General features: G+C 64.8%; 1 protein-coding gene across 3 annotated transcripts; it reads left to right on the top strand.

The window, feature by feature from the left end:
- Positions 1-230: 230 nt before the first annotated feature.
- Positions 231-14,452, top strand: PER1 (period circadian regulator 1). 3 transcript variants are annotated; one of them, XM_070060047.2, is made up of 23 exons: positions 231-364; positions 5,507-5,923; positions 6,028-6,126; positions 6,223-6,377; positions 6,463-6,584; positions 6,677-6,878; positions 7,037-7,088; positions 7,229-7,371; positions 7,669-7,747; positions 7,827-7,933; positions 8,109-8,262; positions 8,365-8,473; positions 8,570-8,701; positions 8,880-8,985; positions 9,081-9,252; positions 9,350-9,480; positions 9,652-9,831; positions 10,419-10,658; positions 11,457-12,067; positions 12,352-12,520; positions 12,613-12,802; positions 13,148-13,298; positions 13,590-14,452. In XM_070060047.2, exons 2-23 carry the CDS (start codon positions 5,649-5,651, stop codon positions 13,875-13,877), a joined length of 3,867 nt encoding a protein of 1,288 aa, XP_069916148.1. In that variant the 5' UTR covers positions 231-364; positions 5,507-5,648; the 3' UTR covers positions 13,878-14,452. The 3 variants fall into 3 exon arrangements, with proteins under 3 accessions (XP_069916148.1, XP_069916149.1, XP_069916147.1); XM_070060048.2 differs by lacking the exon at positions 231-364 and adding an exon at positions 2,907-3,061; XM_070060046.2 differs by lacking the exon at positions 231-364 and adding an exon at positions 3,874-4,002.
- Positions 14,453-14,814: the final 362 nt, after the last annotated feature.

The following is a 14,814-nucleotide window of genomic DNA, read 5'->3' as shown; positions in this document are numbered from 1 at the left end:
GTCACGGCCCTAGGCAGGTCGAGGGTTGTCCCCACAGCCAATAAGAATTTCGGCAGTGGATGGGGGCGTATCTTCCGGCCAGGCTTCCAATCAACGCGCCGGGGTGGCCCCTCCCGCACGTGGAAGGATCACTGCCGGTTGGCACACTGACCAATGAGAAGAGGCCGGCAGCCGGAGGCGCCAATGGAGGCTGTGCGGGGGCCGAGCGGCTGCACGCGGCGCGGGGCATGGGTCGGTGCCTGTGAGCCAATGAGCTCGGGGGGCGTGGCAACCCGGCCAGTGGGCGGGTCGGGAGGAGCCTGTGGAGTCGCTAGGGTCCGTCCCAGTTGTGGAGAAATTTGGGTTTCTGCGTGCGCGCGGAGCGGTGAGTGCCCAGGGGTGGGGAAGAGATGAAGGGCGGTCGATACGGGCTTTTCCGGGTCGTTGTGTTGAGTTGGGGGAGGGACAGAATGGAGGGGAGGAGAGGAAGGAGGCAGCCTGCGAATGCGTGATCCTCGCAGCGAGAGCTCTGATGGCCGTGAGGAAGGGAGACCCAGAAGTCCGGGTAGGGGTGGGAGTTGCTGTCATCACATCCCTGTGCCTCTTAGGATGCCTGGACCCCTGAGTGCCCGGGGAGGGGCTCAAAAGCCCTCCATGATCTGAAAGAGCTGAAGCCCCTGCTCCCAGCGAGACTCCTGAGAGCTGATGGGGGTGTTCCAACGCATGGCTGGCGTTTGGGGGCGCCTTAAGGACTGGAGGGAGGCAGAGCTCTGAGGCTGGAGACCCTGGCACCTTGGGAGGGTACCGCGGGGTTAGCATGGGGATTTGAGAAAGGGAGGTGCGATGACTTACTCTGGGTGTCTCTCCCAGACCATTCTTGGGAATAGAAGCAGGCCATTAGCAAATGTTGAGTTCTGAGAGGGAGGACAGGGTTGCGGGATGTGCAGTCTGGCTGTGCCCACGTCTTCCAGGGCCCCTGCAGGTGGGGAGACATTAAGAGGGTGCTCTGGTGCAACCAACCAGGCCTGTTGGAAGTGGGTTCCTAGGAAATCACTGGAGCTTCTGGCTGCTAGAGAGATCCCAAGGACTTTGTGAGCTCGGGGAATGGGCTATTGCGATGAGAAGTGTGTGGGAGTGCACACAGAATGTCTCAAGATTGGGTCCCGGGCAGAGGAGGGGTTGGATGAGTCTGTGTTCCAGGCAGCAGACTTAGAATCTAAGCTGGGTACAAGAGGCCTAGGTTTGCTGGAATGCAGCTTAGAGGCCGGCTGAGACCTCCCAGGTTCCCCAAGGGTAAGACGCCAGAATGAGAAGCCATTGTTAGAGCTCGGATTTGAACTCTGCACTCCATTTGCTAACAGGCTCAGAGTAAGCCGGGGAGCAGACACTTTCGGCCGGTTCAGTGCCTCCTTGGCTTTAGTTGTTCCCACGGAATGGGGATAATAACACCCATCCATCTGGAAATTAAATCAGATAATGTATATAAAGTGCTTAGCACGATGCCTGGGTCATTTAAATAAAATGTAGCTTTAAAAAATTGGCTTTAGGGTGACAAAACAACAGTGGCAGGGTGTGCTGTGCCTGGGAACTGTGCGCGCATTCTCATGTTTTTCTGGAAGTTTTTGATGACTCCCCGTTTCCCTCTTCCTGGTCTGCAGGCACCAGCCCAGATTCCCTCATTCCTCCCTTCCATCCCTCTCCCAGCATCCAGGCCCCAGACTGGGCCACTGCTCTGTCCCAGTTTGATTTCCTCATCCTACACCCATTCTCTCTGCTGCCCCTCCTCCCTCGCTCGGTTTCTGCTGCCATAGGAACCAGAGATTCAGGCTCCGAAGGGGGCCTCCGGGAGGGAGCAAAGGTGCCTGTTCACTCGCAGAACCTGGGCCTCCGAGCTCCCCCGCCCCGGCTGCTGGGCACCGGGCCAGCCGATGTGTACAGTATGGGGAAGGGGGAAAGCCAGCGCCAGAAACTGCCGGGCACAAGCCAAAGGGCTGGCAGACGCCGAGTCCTGGACCGAGAGCCAGGCCTGGGGGCGGCGGCGGGGGACCCCTTCCTCCTAATCCTCTCTCCAGGAATCTCTGGCTTTGGGACAGGACGGCTGTCGTTAGGTTTGGGGGAGGCGCCCAAGCTGAGTGCATGTCCTGGGCCTCCAGCCAAGAGAACACGATGTTCCCAAGTGCGCTGGCCGCCGCCCTGTGGGACTGGCCGCCTCCCAAACCGCTGCCTCTCCAGCCTCTCCAACCTCCCTGCCCCACATTCCCCGGCCGTCTCGCCCCGCCCCCTTCCTCCGCTTTGACGTCACCGCGGGTCCCCGCCCCCGTCTCCCGCACTGACGGCAGCAGCGGGGCCCGGTTACTGTGGGGACCGTGAGGCCGAGCGGCCGGGGGCTGCCGGGGCGCCGGGCCCTTTGTGCAGAAAGAATACGGAGACGGAGGTGGAGATGGGAGCGATCGCACCTAAATCCCCGAGGAGCCCTGGGCGGGGAGGAGAGCCATGTTTCCGAGAAGAGGGGTCTGCGGCGAGACAGGCCCGGGGCCACAGTGTATGAGCGTGGGCCGGCACGCGCGTGTACATTTGTGTGTGTATTGGGGGGGAGGTGTCGCAGGTCATTTTTTAAGAAGTCTGTTTTCTGTCTCCCTGGTTCAGTTTTTCCAGGTTATTTTACAACACCCCACAGGGCCCTCCCCTCTGCCCCGCCCCCCCGCGGGGAACATGATTGTTAAGGAAAGCTTAGACCACGTGACCGTGCTGGGGCTGCACCCACAGCTGATTATGTCAGCAGCTGCGTGGGGGCCTCCACTTGCTGCCCACATGTCCAGGGAGCCCTGGAAGGAAGGGCACCTCACAGCCCTGGTCTGTGCGACCACAGCCTCCTGGACCCAGACTGGCCCTTTGCCCCCCAAATCAGGCCCCCGTTCCCTTCCTAGGACTCCGTGTTCCGCTCCTCCTCTCTCTAGAAATTTCCCGTGGCTTCTTCACCACTGAGGCCCCTCGCCGTCTTTCCTTGCCATCCTTGTTGAAAACAGAATCATCACGTTTACCGACCACCTGCCATGTCCCGACCTGGGCTTCCTGGAATACGGTGAATGGGGGAGACGCGGCCTCTGCGGGGTTCCCGGCCCTCAGCCTTCTGTTTCCCAAGGGGTGGGCATCTGAAGCCCTTCCTACCCCACCTTTCTCTGCATAGGGCCCCAGCTGGCCGCCTCTCACTCCTGCCCACTCTCTCCCTCTGTGCCCCTGGCTTCCTCTCGGGGCAGCCCTCGCCGTGGGCGGCTGCATCCTCCGGAGAGAAGCACTAGTGACTAATGAGGCTGCCTGGAGACCTTTGCCGTGATTGGCCACGGCAGCCCCTGCCATTGTTGCCCTTCGCAGCCCCTATTGGCTCCGGCTGCCCCGTCCATTGTCTGCCTCTTCCCACTGCCCACTCAGCCCAGTCACACGTGGGCCCTCAACTGCCATCCTCCGGGATTTTAAGTGTCAGAGGAAGGGGCTTCTTCACCTCAGATGACAAGGCTGGGGAGGGAAGCCCAGGAGAGGCCAAGCCAGGTTTGTCTGCCCCTCCTCTCGGTGCCTGGCATCTCATCCAGCTGGGGCCAGCTCCCCCACTCCCCCCCAAAAAGACCAAGGCATCCTATTCTGCAAATCTTGTCCGTTCAGGAAGTAGACATCTCTTTGAGCCCGGGCATCTTCTCTCAGAAGGGGGCGGTTGACCTCCCTCTTCTCTCTGCTATTATTCACTGTGCTGGGCGGTGTCCGGGGCCCTTCAGCCCAGCGCCAGCACCCAGGTCCACGTGCGCCCGTGTGTGTGACACAGCCCTGACCTCAGTGGGGGCCGGCAGCCAATCGGGCGCCGGGAAGAGATCCCCAGCCAATCGGGGGCGGGGCTTGCGGCTCCGCCGGCAGGAGGCCAATGAGGGGCAGCGCCTGGCATTATGCAACCCGCCTCCCCGCCCCGCGGAGCTTCCACTCGGCTGCGGGCTGGAACTGCAGCGGACAGGCGGCGGAGGGCCCTCGCCAGGCCAGGTAGGCACCTCCGCGCCCACCCTGGGGCCGGTCTCGGTCCCAGAGCCGGACTGCCTCCACTTCCTACACGATGGACCACTTGGAGCCCGGAAGCTCAGACGGCACACCAATAATCCACCGTCCCTGTCGCTGTCCACCCCCTTCTTGCCCCCAGGGACCTGGGTGCTCTTTGCAACCCTGCACCGGGCGTCCGCACTCCTGACCCGCTCATCTTACCTCCAGCTTCGCCCCACTCCGCCTCCCTACCTCCGGCCCCAGCCACCCTGGCCCCATAGCCGACCCTCAGCGAGCGTGCCCTGTTTCCTTTCTCGTTACTCGGGGGTCTGCGGGCTTGTCCTGACATCAGGACCCCTTCAGGCTCTCGGCGCTCCCTCCTCTTTCCGGGCCCTGGCCCCGCGCCGGCCGTGATGTCAGCCCGCTTCAGGCTGGAACATCCCGTTCCCGGCGCTAGTTCCTGTTGCTGGCCACAGCCTGCCTTTCTCCTGGCGCGTAGAAAATGCTTGAGGATGGGGGGGTGTGGTTGGGCCGAGAGTGGGGTTAGAACTGTCCCCTGGCTGTTGTGCGACCCCTGCCCAGAGCTTCGGACGGGGAGTGTGGGGTAGGGAGAGGATTCCCAGGTCCTTGACGCTAGCAGGTGCCAGTTTCGGCCCTGGTGGTCGGCAAGGGGGCAGGAGCCGGAGAAAGGTGGGCTGTGTCGTCTCCGCCAGAATGACGGGGACCCAGGCGAGAGCCAGGCTGGGGGGCTTCTGCACGGAGGGCCGTGGTGGTTGTGTTTCGTCCTGGGGCGGCCAGGACCAGCCCTGGAACCCAGAGAGGCGGCCCTTTTTCTTACGCCATCCCGCCGTCCAGACACTGGGGATATTTAGGGGTGGGCGACCCTCGGCCGCGCCCGCCCGCCCGTGTGGGAGAGGGTCGATCCCCCACTTCCGCTGGGAAATGGGGGAGGGGTCGCCCCTCCCGCCCTCCTGTGGTCCCTCCAGCAACCGCTGAGCTCAGTGGCTGACGTCGGTTTCCCTGGCGACCGCGGCGGCGGAAGCGCGTGGTGGGGCCGCGCACGTCGGCGCGCATGTGCGGCGGGGGTGGCACCGCCCCCGGATAAAATTAGCCCGGAAGCCTAAATATAGGCGGCGATCGGCTCACCCCCTGCTCTGTGGCCTTAGAGTCCCCGGCCGAGTTGGGGGGGGCCCTGCTGGGAACTTGGGCATGGGAAGTGTCCAGGCCTTGGCCCACAGCCATAGTCCTGGTCGATTGCTCGGGCGGTACAAATTCGCGCCACGCTGGCAGAGGATGTGGGGGAAGGCCAAGGGAGCCCTCTCCCACCTGCCGCACTCCTACGGAGAGACAAAACAGAACCTCCCTCAGCTGCATGTTAGAAGGCCTGGGCCTGGGCCCGGGGCCCGGGAGCATGGGAGCAGGAAGGGGAGGGTCTTGAGAAGCCGGCAGGTGCTGTGGGGTTAGCGTCCCAGCTTTCCCTAAAGCTCTCTTTCCTGATCTCGCTCTCCAGGTGCTGGCCGTGATCCAACTTCTCAACCCTCCGAAACATAGATCTCCCACCTCACTCCCTCGGACAGGCCTGCTGGCCGCCGGGTGCATCCGTAGTGGCCTCTCCGCCTTCTCTCTTCTCCTGTCCTCCCCATGGCCCAGACATGAGTGGCCCCCTAGAAGGGGCTGATGGGGGTGGGGACCCCAGACCCGGAGAATCCTTCTGTCCAGGCGGGGTCCCATCCCCAGGGCCCCCACAGCACCGGCCTCGGCCAGGCCCCAGCCTGGCCGATGACACCGATGCCAACAGCAATGGCTCCAGTGGCAATGAGTCCAATGGGCCTGAGTCCAGGGGTGCCTCTCAGCGGAGCTCACACAGCTCTTCCTCCGGCAATGGCAAGGACTCTGCCCTGCTGGAGACCACGGAGAGCAGCAAGAGGTAAGTGCGTGTGCGTGTGTTTTTCAAGGCCCAGAGGTGGTGTAAGTGAGCCCCATGCTGCTGGCCACAGGCCCCTCATCTTGGGTCTGTTGCTTCTCCCCTAGCACAAACTCTCAGAGCCCGTCCCCACCCAGCAGTTCCATCGCCTATAGCCTTCTGAGTGCCAGCTCAGAGCAGGACAACCCATCCACCAGCGGCTGCAGGTATGTGGGCTGAGGGCTGGGAGGGGGAAGGTGCGGGCTCCTGGGCCTCCTCCTGGGGCTCCCGTCTTCACCCTCTCCTTGTCGTGGGCCCTGCAGCAGTGAACAGTCAGCCCGGGCGAGAACGCAGAAGGAACTCATGACGGCGCTTCGGGAGCTGAAGCTTCGGCTGCCACCAGAGCGCCGGGGCAAGGGCCGCTCCGGCACGCTGGCCACGCTGCAGTACGCACTGGCCTGCGTGAAGCAGGTGCAGGGTGAGTGGTGCCCACCCGGAGGGAGTGGCCCAGGCCTGGGCTGCTGTGGGAGGGCAGCCCGTTTTTACCGATGGCCCCCCTGCAGCCAACCAGGAGTACTACCAGCAATGGAGCCTGGAAGAAGGCGAGCCGTGCGCCATGGACATGTCCACCTACACCCTGGAGGAGCTGGAGCACATCACGTCCGAGTACACGCTCCGCAACCAGGTCAGCCGCCGCCCGGCCCCTGCTCCCCAGCGCGCCCGACCCCCACCCCCCCCGCTCCCCAGCTCCTGAATCTGCTCTCGCCCGCCGACCAGGATACCTTCTCGGTGGCCGTCTCCTTCCTGACCGGCCGGATCGTGTACATCTCGGAGCAGGCGGCCATCCTGCTGCGTTGCAAGCGGGACGTGTTCCGAGGTGCCCGCTTCTCGGAGCTCCTGGCTCCCCAGGACGTGGGCGTTTTCTACGGTTCCACTGCCCCGTCTCGCCTGCCCACCTGGGGCACGGGAGCCTCGGCAGGTGAGGTGCTCCAGTGCTTGGGAGAGGGATGAGCGGTCCCAGAAGCCCCTGCTGTTTGAGGGGCCAGTGGACGCAAGCTCTACCCTGCTGGGCCCTTCTCGGCCCAGGGACGGGGCCAGGAGTGCCAGGAGCTGTGCTCACTGCCTGCCTTGTCCCAGGTTCAGGCCTCAAGGACTTCACCCAAGAGAAGTCTGTCTTCTGCCGTATCAGGTAGGTCGGCGTATGGGGAGTGGGAGGAGGCCACCCTCTCCCACCATCTCCTTGATTTCTTTGTCATGTGGGCCATGATCTTGAGGAGGGCTGGGTGGTTCCACACTGAAGGTCCCTAATGCTTCTCTCTCCCCGGCTAGAGGAGGTCCTGACCGGGACCCAGGGCCTCGGTACCAGCCATTCCGCCTGACTCCGTATGTGACCAAGATCCGGGTCTCAGACGGGGCCCCCGCCCAGCCGTGCTGCCTGCTCATCGCAGAACGCATTCACTCGGGCTATGAAGGTGGGCGGGCCTGGCTCAGGCTGGGAGGAGGACAGGGAGGCAGGAGCCAGGCCGGTAGGGTCTTGGAACAAGTCGAGCTGTCCTGAGGGTGAGGGTTGCAGCCCCCGGTAGAGGTAGAGCCCTTAGATAGTGGGGGGCAAAGAACGCCTTAGTTCTTTGATCCAAGGCACAAAGGATGGCCCAGGCCGTCTTTGCAGGCAGCCAGGCCCCAGGCAGGGCTATGGGGAGGCAGCGTGGAGGGCCGGGGAGCTGAACCCTTGCGGATGAAACTCCATGACTGCCTTCGCTGTGCCTCAGCTCCCCGAATCCCTCCTGACAAGAGGATCTTCACCACGCGGCACACACCCAGCTGCCTTTTCCAGGATGTGGACGAAAGGTGAGGTCCGGGCCCAGAGGCAGGGCAGGGGGTGGCCAGGGCGGAGGCCAGGGTCTCTCTGACTCCTCCTCTTGTTCAGGGCTGCTCCGTTGCTGGGCTATCTGCCCCAGGACCTCCTCGGGGCCCCAGTGCTCCTGTTCCTGCATCCCGAGGACCGACCCCTCATGCTGGCCATCCACAAGAAGAGTGAGCTCCTCTCATCATGCTCTCCCTTCCTGGCAGTCCCTGGGGCTTCCTAATAGCTGCCCTCACGGTTTTGTCTTTGGGTGTCATGGTCATCTGGGTCTCACCCCTCCCTCCCGCTGACCCCTCCTCATTTCCCATGCCAACACGCCTCACCCCCCCCCTTCCTGCCAATCAGTCCTACAGCTGGCAGGCCAGCCTTTTGACCACTCCCCTATCCGCTTCTGCGCCCGCAATGGGGAGTACGTCACCATGGACACCAGCTGGGCCGGCTTCGTGCACCCCTGGAGCCGCAAGGTGGCCTTTGTGTTGGGCCGCCACAAAGTACGCACGTAAGTGTGCTGTGCCTCCCGGCTGACACTGGGGGCAGGGCAGGGCTGGACGGGTCGGGCGGACCTGGGGCAGGGCAGGACTCACCCTCCCCTACCCTGCAGGGCACCCCTGAATGAGGACGTGTTCACGCCCCCTGCTCCCAGCCCGGCTCTGTCCCTGGACCCTGACATCCACGAGCTGTCTGAGCAGATCCACCGGCTGCTGTTGCAGGTGAGGGTTGAGGGGAGGGGGCTTGGGAGGGGCAGGAGGGGCGGGAGGGCGGGAGGCAGGCTGCAGACATCTCACGTGCCCCTTTCCCCACGGCAGCCTGTGCACAGCTCCAGCCCCACGGGGCTCTGTGGTGTTGGCCCCATGACGTCCCCAGGCCCCCTGCACAGCCCTGGCTCCTCCAGTGACAGCAACGGGGGCGATGCGGAAGGGCCCGGGCCTCCTGCTCCAGTGAGTGACCTGCCCCTGAGTCGCCCTTCTGTGCTGGGATCTGCCCTGCCAGTCCCGCAGCCTTGCCTTGGCCGCCTCTTCCTGTCCCCGCCCCTGCCCCCACCCGCCTTGCTCCTGTAGGGGCTCCCTCCTCCCTGCTCGTGTCCTCTGCCACCCACCGCTGCTCTGTGTCCTGCAGGTGACCTTCCAGCAGATCTGCAAGGACGTGCATCTGGTGAAACACCAGGGGCAGCAGCTTTTCATTGAGTCCCGGGCCCGGCCTCCACCTCGGCCCCGCCTCCCCGGTGAGTTTGCCAAGGACCCGGGGGTGGGGGAGGCGTGAGACCAGAAGATTCCCCCGACCTCCACCTCCAACCCGCTTCCCTGAATCTTGCCCCAGCTACAGGCACATTCAAAGCCAAGGCCCTTCCCAGCCAGTCCCCAGACCCAGAGCTGGAGGTGGCCCCTGCTCCCATCCAGGCCCCGCTAGCCTTGGTCCCTGAGGAGGCTGAGCAGAAGGAAGCCTCCAGCTGCTCCTACCAGCAGATCAACTGCCTGGACAGCATCCTCAGGTGAGGCGTGCCTGCACCGGCTCCCCCTTGGGCCCGGTCTCTGCCCCCGCCCGCGCCTGGATCCTGCCCTTAAGGCTGCCTGTTGTGTCGGCCGCAGGTACCTGGAGAGCTGCAACATCCCCAGCACAACCAAGCGCAAGTGCGCCTCCTCCTCCTCCTGCACCGCCTCCTCCGCCTCGGACGATGACAGGCAGAGGGCAGGTCCAGTCCCCATGGGGACCAAGAAAGGTAACGATGTCCCCGCCCCAGCCTGGTGACCCCGTGACTCTGCCCCTCTGCCTCAGGGACCCTACCTCGCTCTGCCTTGTCCCCCTGCCCTGCCTCCTGATCTCCCCCCCACCCCATAGCCCCTCTCCCGACCCCTGGCGGGGTGGTAACCAGGGCCATCTCTCTGCACAGATGCGGCGGCGGCAGTGCTCTCTGGGGAGGGGGCGACTCCGCAGAAGGAGGCGGTGGTGGGAGGCACCCTGAGCCCGCTTGCCCTGGCCAATAAGGCAGAGAGCGTGGTGTCCGTCACCAGCCAGTGTAGCTTCAGCTCCACCATCGTCCATGTGGGAGACAAGAAGCCCCCGGAGGCGGGTATGGGCATGGAGCCAGGGCGTAGCACCCGGGCTCCACTTGGTCCCCAGCCAGCCCCTTCCTGCCTACCCTTCCCCTCCCCCTCCCTCTCCCCCTCCAGGCCTTATGGAGAGAAAGAGGCCTCCTCTTAGTGGGGGCTGCTGCGGCTCGCCCTGCCCCTGCCAGCCTGTCTGCTTTGCCCCACTCTGCTCCTTGTGTTCTCGCCGTCTCTGGAAGCATAGATCTCGGGGGTGGCAGGGTTCAGCCTAGAGGTGCTGACATCAGGGTGTGTGTGGCGAGGAACTTACTGAAGACCCCCAGAGGGTCTCTGGTTGCTGACCTTGAGAATGTGTGAGGGGAGGGCGAGGAGGGGGCCTGCCCTCCTACGAGAGCTCTGGCGGTGTCATCCCGGGAACTTGGCTGGCGGGGCAGCAGCCACTGGAGGAGACCGGGAATGCTCGCGTCCCGGGACAGCTTTGCATGGAGTGGTGGGCTCAGGGGCTCGGGGCCCAGGGCTTAGCTATGCTGTGGGACGGGGAGGGTGTGTGTGGGCTTGTGCTGACCTGGAGGTGATTCTGATGACCTTTCCCCCATCTCCCCTTCCCTAGACATCATCATGGAGGACCTGCCTGGCCCAGCCCCAGGCCCGGCCCCCAGTCCGGCCCCCAGCCCCACAGTAGCCCCTGACCCAGCCCCAGATGCCTACCGCCCAGTGGGCTTGACCAAGGCCGTGCTGTCCCTGCACACACAGAAGGAAGAGCAAGCCTTCCTCAGCCGCTTCCGAGACCTCGGCCGGCTGCGCAGACTCGACGGCTCTTCCACGGCCCCCTCGGCCCCTGGCGAGCGAGGTAGCCACCGGGACGTCCCTGAGCCTGCCTTCTGCCCAGTCCAGGACCAGCCTGCCCCGGGTGGGTCTGGAGGGAGGTGTTCCTACTCCAGGGATGCAGGCTGGTGCTGCCTCCCCCACCAGGGCCCTGCCTCAGGACGGGCCCCACGGTAGCCTCTCCCTGCCAGGCCGGGGTTCCTGGCTGCAGCCAGGGCAGCCTGGGGTCTGGCTCTGAGACAGGCAGGCGGAGGTGCTGTGTTCCAGGTAAGCTACCCCGGCCTAGCTGGGGGCAAGGGTAGGAGGTGGCACAGGCTGAGGCGCAGCTGTCACTGATGAAGAGATCCATGTGGGCCCTGGGCCGACTCTGGGTGGAGTTGGGGTTTCAAGAGACTCGAGATTCAGACTGAGGCCTGGGCTGTCCTGCCCACCTCTTGCCACTGTGGAGAGCTAGGCAGAAAGAGCAGCACCAGGCTGGCAGTGTCTTCCAGAGTTTGGAGGATGAATTGGAGCCACCTACCCACTGGTCCCTGGACCCACACTGCCTCCTCCCACCTGCCGGTGGGCCTCCTGCTCACCCTAGCTTGACCTTCATGTAACCTTTCTTTTCCCTGGCTCCTTTCTCAATAAATTCCCTGGTGTTTGACTCCTGTAATTGTTCCCTGAAGCCCCCTCCCCCGCTGTGCCCTCTGCTCTGTGTGGGTGAGCAGCTCTCCCTGGAACCTTTGCCCGGCTTCTGTCTGGTCAGTGTCAGGGTGGTTGGGGGAGGCAGGGGCACTAACCCTCAGGCTGAGGCCCTCGCTAACGCCGTCTTTCCCTACAGGCTGCCACCACGGCCCTGCGCCCCCTGGCCGCCGACACCACTGCCGATCCAAAGCCAAGCGCTCACGCCACCACCAGACTCCCCGGGCCGAAGCCCCTTGCTGCGTTTCCCACCCCTCACCTGTGTCCCCCGCTGCTGCCTGGCCCTCCTCACCGGCCACCACGCCATTCCCAGCCGTGGTCCAGCCCTACCCTCTCCCAGTGTTCTCTCCTCGGGGAGGCCCCCAGGCTCTGCCCCCGGCCTCCACATCTGTGCCCCCTGCCACTTTCCCTGCCCCCCTGGTGACCCCAATGGTAGCCTTAGTGCTCCCAAACTATCTGTTCCCCACTACATCCACCTATCCCTATGGGGTGCCCCAGAGCCCTGCGGAGGGGCCTCCCACCCCTGCCTCCCAGTCTCCGTCCCCTTCCCTGCCCCCCCTGCCCCCCAGCCCCCCGCCACGTCCGGACTCCCCACTGTTCCAGTCAAGATGTAGCTCCCCGCTCCAGCTAAACCTGCTGCAGCTTGAGGAGCCCCCCCGTGCCGAGGGGGCTGCCGTTGCAGGGGGTCCCGGGAGCAGTGCTGGGCCCCCGCCTCCCAGTGAGGAGGCCGCTGAGCCAGAGGCCAGAATGGTGAGCACCGACCCCCTGCGTCCTACAGGCCCACCAGGCCCTCCCCATCCACGTCTGCTCCCTCTGCGCCTGCGCAGCTTCCTGCCCTGGGGTCACCTGGGCTGGGGTCTCTGTCCCCAGGAGTGGGTGTCGTGGGGCGGGAGACCCCAGCTGGATTTCTTCACCAGCTCTCCCCTCTCTCGGCCTGGGTGGGCCCCACTGTTGGGAGCGGAGACAGTGGGGACAGCTGGAGGGAAGGCCAGGCGCGGAGCCCGCCATCGCTGCTGTTCCCTGCCGCCCTCCAGGTGGAGGTGACCGAGTCCTCCAATCAGGACGCGCTGTCTGGCTCCAGCGACCTGCTGGAGCTGCTGCTGCAGGAAGACTCTCGCTCTGGCACCGGCTCCGCAGCCTCGGGCTCCCTGGGCTCTGGCTTAGGCTCCCACGAAGAGGGCAGCACCTCGGCCAGCATCACCCGTAAGCCCACCCCCCCCACCTCCCTGGCAGGGGCCTTGGGAGGCCAGGCCCGCGCCGGGCAGCCCGACTCAGCGGCTGCCCCTCACTCACAGGCAGCAGTCAGAGCAGCCACACGAGCAAGTACTTCGGCAGCGTGGACTCTTCAGAGGCAGAGGCTGGGGCTGCGCGGGCCAGGGCTGAGCCTGGAGACCAGGTCATTAAGTATGTACTCCAGGATCCCATTTGGCTGCTCATGGCCAATGCTGACCAGCGTGTCATGATGACCTACCAGGTGCCCTCCAGGTGAGGCGGGTCCCAGGCCTCTTCCACCTCCCTTGTTGAGGTGGTGGGGAAGGCAGCCCCAGCCCACCCTCCCTCCCCAGCTAACGTGGAGTTTTCTTCCCTGGGACTCTGTCCTGGAGGCTCCATCCAGCCCCTGGCCCCCTGGAGCCCCATCAGTAGTTTCCCCGACTTGAGAGCAGGTTGCCTGGGCTCCGAGAGCCATGAGCCTCCATCGCCCCAGCTGAGGGGAGGAGCACGAGGTAGTGGGCGGGGAGGTTGCTAGAGGCAGACTGCCAGCCTCGGGGGTCCTGGCCGCCTGGCCTTGGTCCTGGATCCTAGCCTCTGCCTCGAACCTTCCCCGGGCAGGGACGTGGCGTCCGTGCTGAAGCAGGACCGGGAGCGGCTCCGGGCCATGCAGAAACAGCAGCCTCGGTTTTCTGAGGACCAGCGGCGGGAACTGGGGGCTGTGCACTCCTGGGTCCGGAAGGGCCAGCTGCCTCGGGCCCTTGATGTGATGGTGAGAGAAGTCTGGGGGTGGGGGGCTGGCAGGGGATTGAGCTCAAGTTCAAGGCAGAAAGGGTAAGGGCTGGGTCATGAATTCCATGAGCTGCTGGGTGGCGTGGCTGAACTGCCATGCACCTGCTCTTGCCCGTGCCCGTGGTGATGGTCCCCTAGTGGCATCTGGGTAGCCAGTAGGACCCCAGGTACACATTGGGAAGCACCGCTGGGCCCCGGGGCCGGGAAGCTGGGTTGGCGGACAGCCCTGAGGAGCCTCCTGCCTCACTCGTACCCCCTTTCTCTCTCCAAGGCCTGTGTGGACTGCGGCAGTAGCGCCCAAGACCCCGGCCACCCTGAGGACCCTGTCTTCTCGGAGCTGGAGGGACTGGGGCTGGAGCCCATGGAGGAGGGTGGAGGCGAGGGTGGTGGCGGCGGCGGTGGCGGCAGTGGTGAGGGTGAGGGTGAGGGTGGTGAGGAGGCCCGGGCCCAGGGGGAGGCCAAGGTCTCCGGCTCCCAGGACTCAGCCATGGAGGAGGAGGAGCAAGGTGGGAGCTCATCCGGTCCAGCCTTACCCGCCGAGGAAAATGGCACCAGCTAGGCTCCATCCGGGGGCCACCTCTGGGCGGGGAGAGGCATCCTTCTGTGTCCTCATGTCAGAACCCAGAGGTGGCCAGACCAATAGGAAACGGCCCCAGCTCGTCGGGGGCGGGGGCTGGACCCATCACCAGCCCGGGGTCCAGGGACTGCCTCTGTCCTGTTAGGCAACAGCGGGTGGAGCTCCCCAGCGCAGCCTGGAGGGGTGTCCCCTGCCACCCCTGGTGAGGAGCGCGCCCTGCCCCAGCCCAGGTTGCTGACAAGCTGCTCAAGCAGTCCCGCCGGACCCCACGGAGCCCCAGCGTCAGCCCGAGGGTTCACTGCACTTATTTATTGGGGAGATGGCTCTCTCTCCCACCTCCTCCCCACGTGGGCCGAGGGACTGAGGGCCAAGCAGGACCCAGGGGTTCGAGCCCCTAGCTGCTCCAGGGTGGGGGAGGTTGGTGGACCACGGAGTCCCTGGTGCTGCCCCTCAGGTGGGACCCAGGCGTTCTCAGCTGTTCCCTCTACCAATGGCATTTGTGTTTTTGATATCGTGTCTGTTATTATTTTTGTAATACAAAACCGGAAAAACAAAAACCATCAGGACTTTGTGGAATGAAGTTTGGGAGCGGGGAGCTGGAGCGGGGGGTGGGGTCCCGCTCCCCCGGAGGGCTGCCTGAGGGTGTGGGCGCTGCTCTCCCTGCACCTCCACTGAGGGCCCTTGACGGCTGCAGACGTCAGCACCAAACTCCGACTCCACGCTCGCCCGCGCATGGCCTCAGCTGGTGTCCCGGGAAGGAGAGATGGATGGAAGGGGCCCGGCTCCTTGAGGTCACCACACCGAGGGGGTGGGGTAGGGGAGGCCCTCGGGCAGCGTCAGCCTAGGTGCTACGGGCACCCGTTGTCCTGCACCCATGGGGAAAAACTGGGCGGGACGTTGACCTCCAGCCCGGACCCCG

The sequence above is a fragment of the Oryctolagus cuniculus genome, chromosome 17 (genome assembly GCF_051225735.1).
Source record: "Oryctolagus cuniculus isolate XC-2025 breed Fujian yellow rabbit chromosome 17, ASM5122573v1, whole genome shotgun sequence".
Taxonomy (NCBI): Eukaryota; Metazoa; Chordata; class Mammalia; order Lagomorpha; family Leporidae; genus Oryctolagus; species Oryctolagus cuniculus.
Note: the sequence above shows the minus strand (reverse complement) of the source record. Positions and strands in the feature narration are given on the sequence as shown.

What these genes read in the sequence shown, in the direction of transcription:
- PER1 (XM_070060047.2), top strand. Translation starts at nt 5,649, where the DNA reads ATGAGTGGCCCCCTAGAAGGGGCTGATGGGGGTGGGGACCCCAGACCC. An exon ending in ACCACGGAGAGCAGCAAGAG is followed by an intron (nt 5,924 to 6,027) that starts GTAAGTGCGTGT and finishes CTTCTCCCCTAG; the next exon opens with CACAAACTCTCAGAGCCCGT. An exon ending in GGGCACGGGAGCCTCGGCAG is followed by an intron (nt 6,879 to 7,036) that starts GTGAGGTGCTCC and finishes GCCTTGTCCCAG; the next exon opens with GTTCAGGCCTCAAGGACTTC.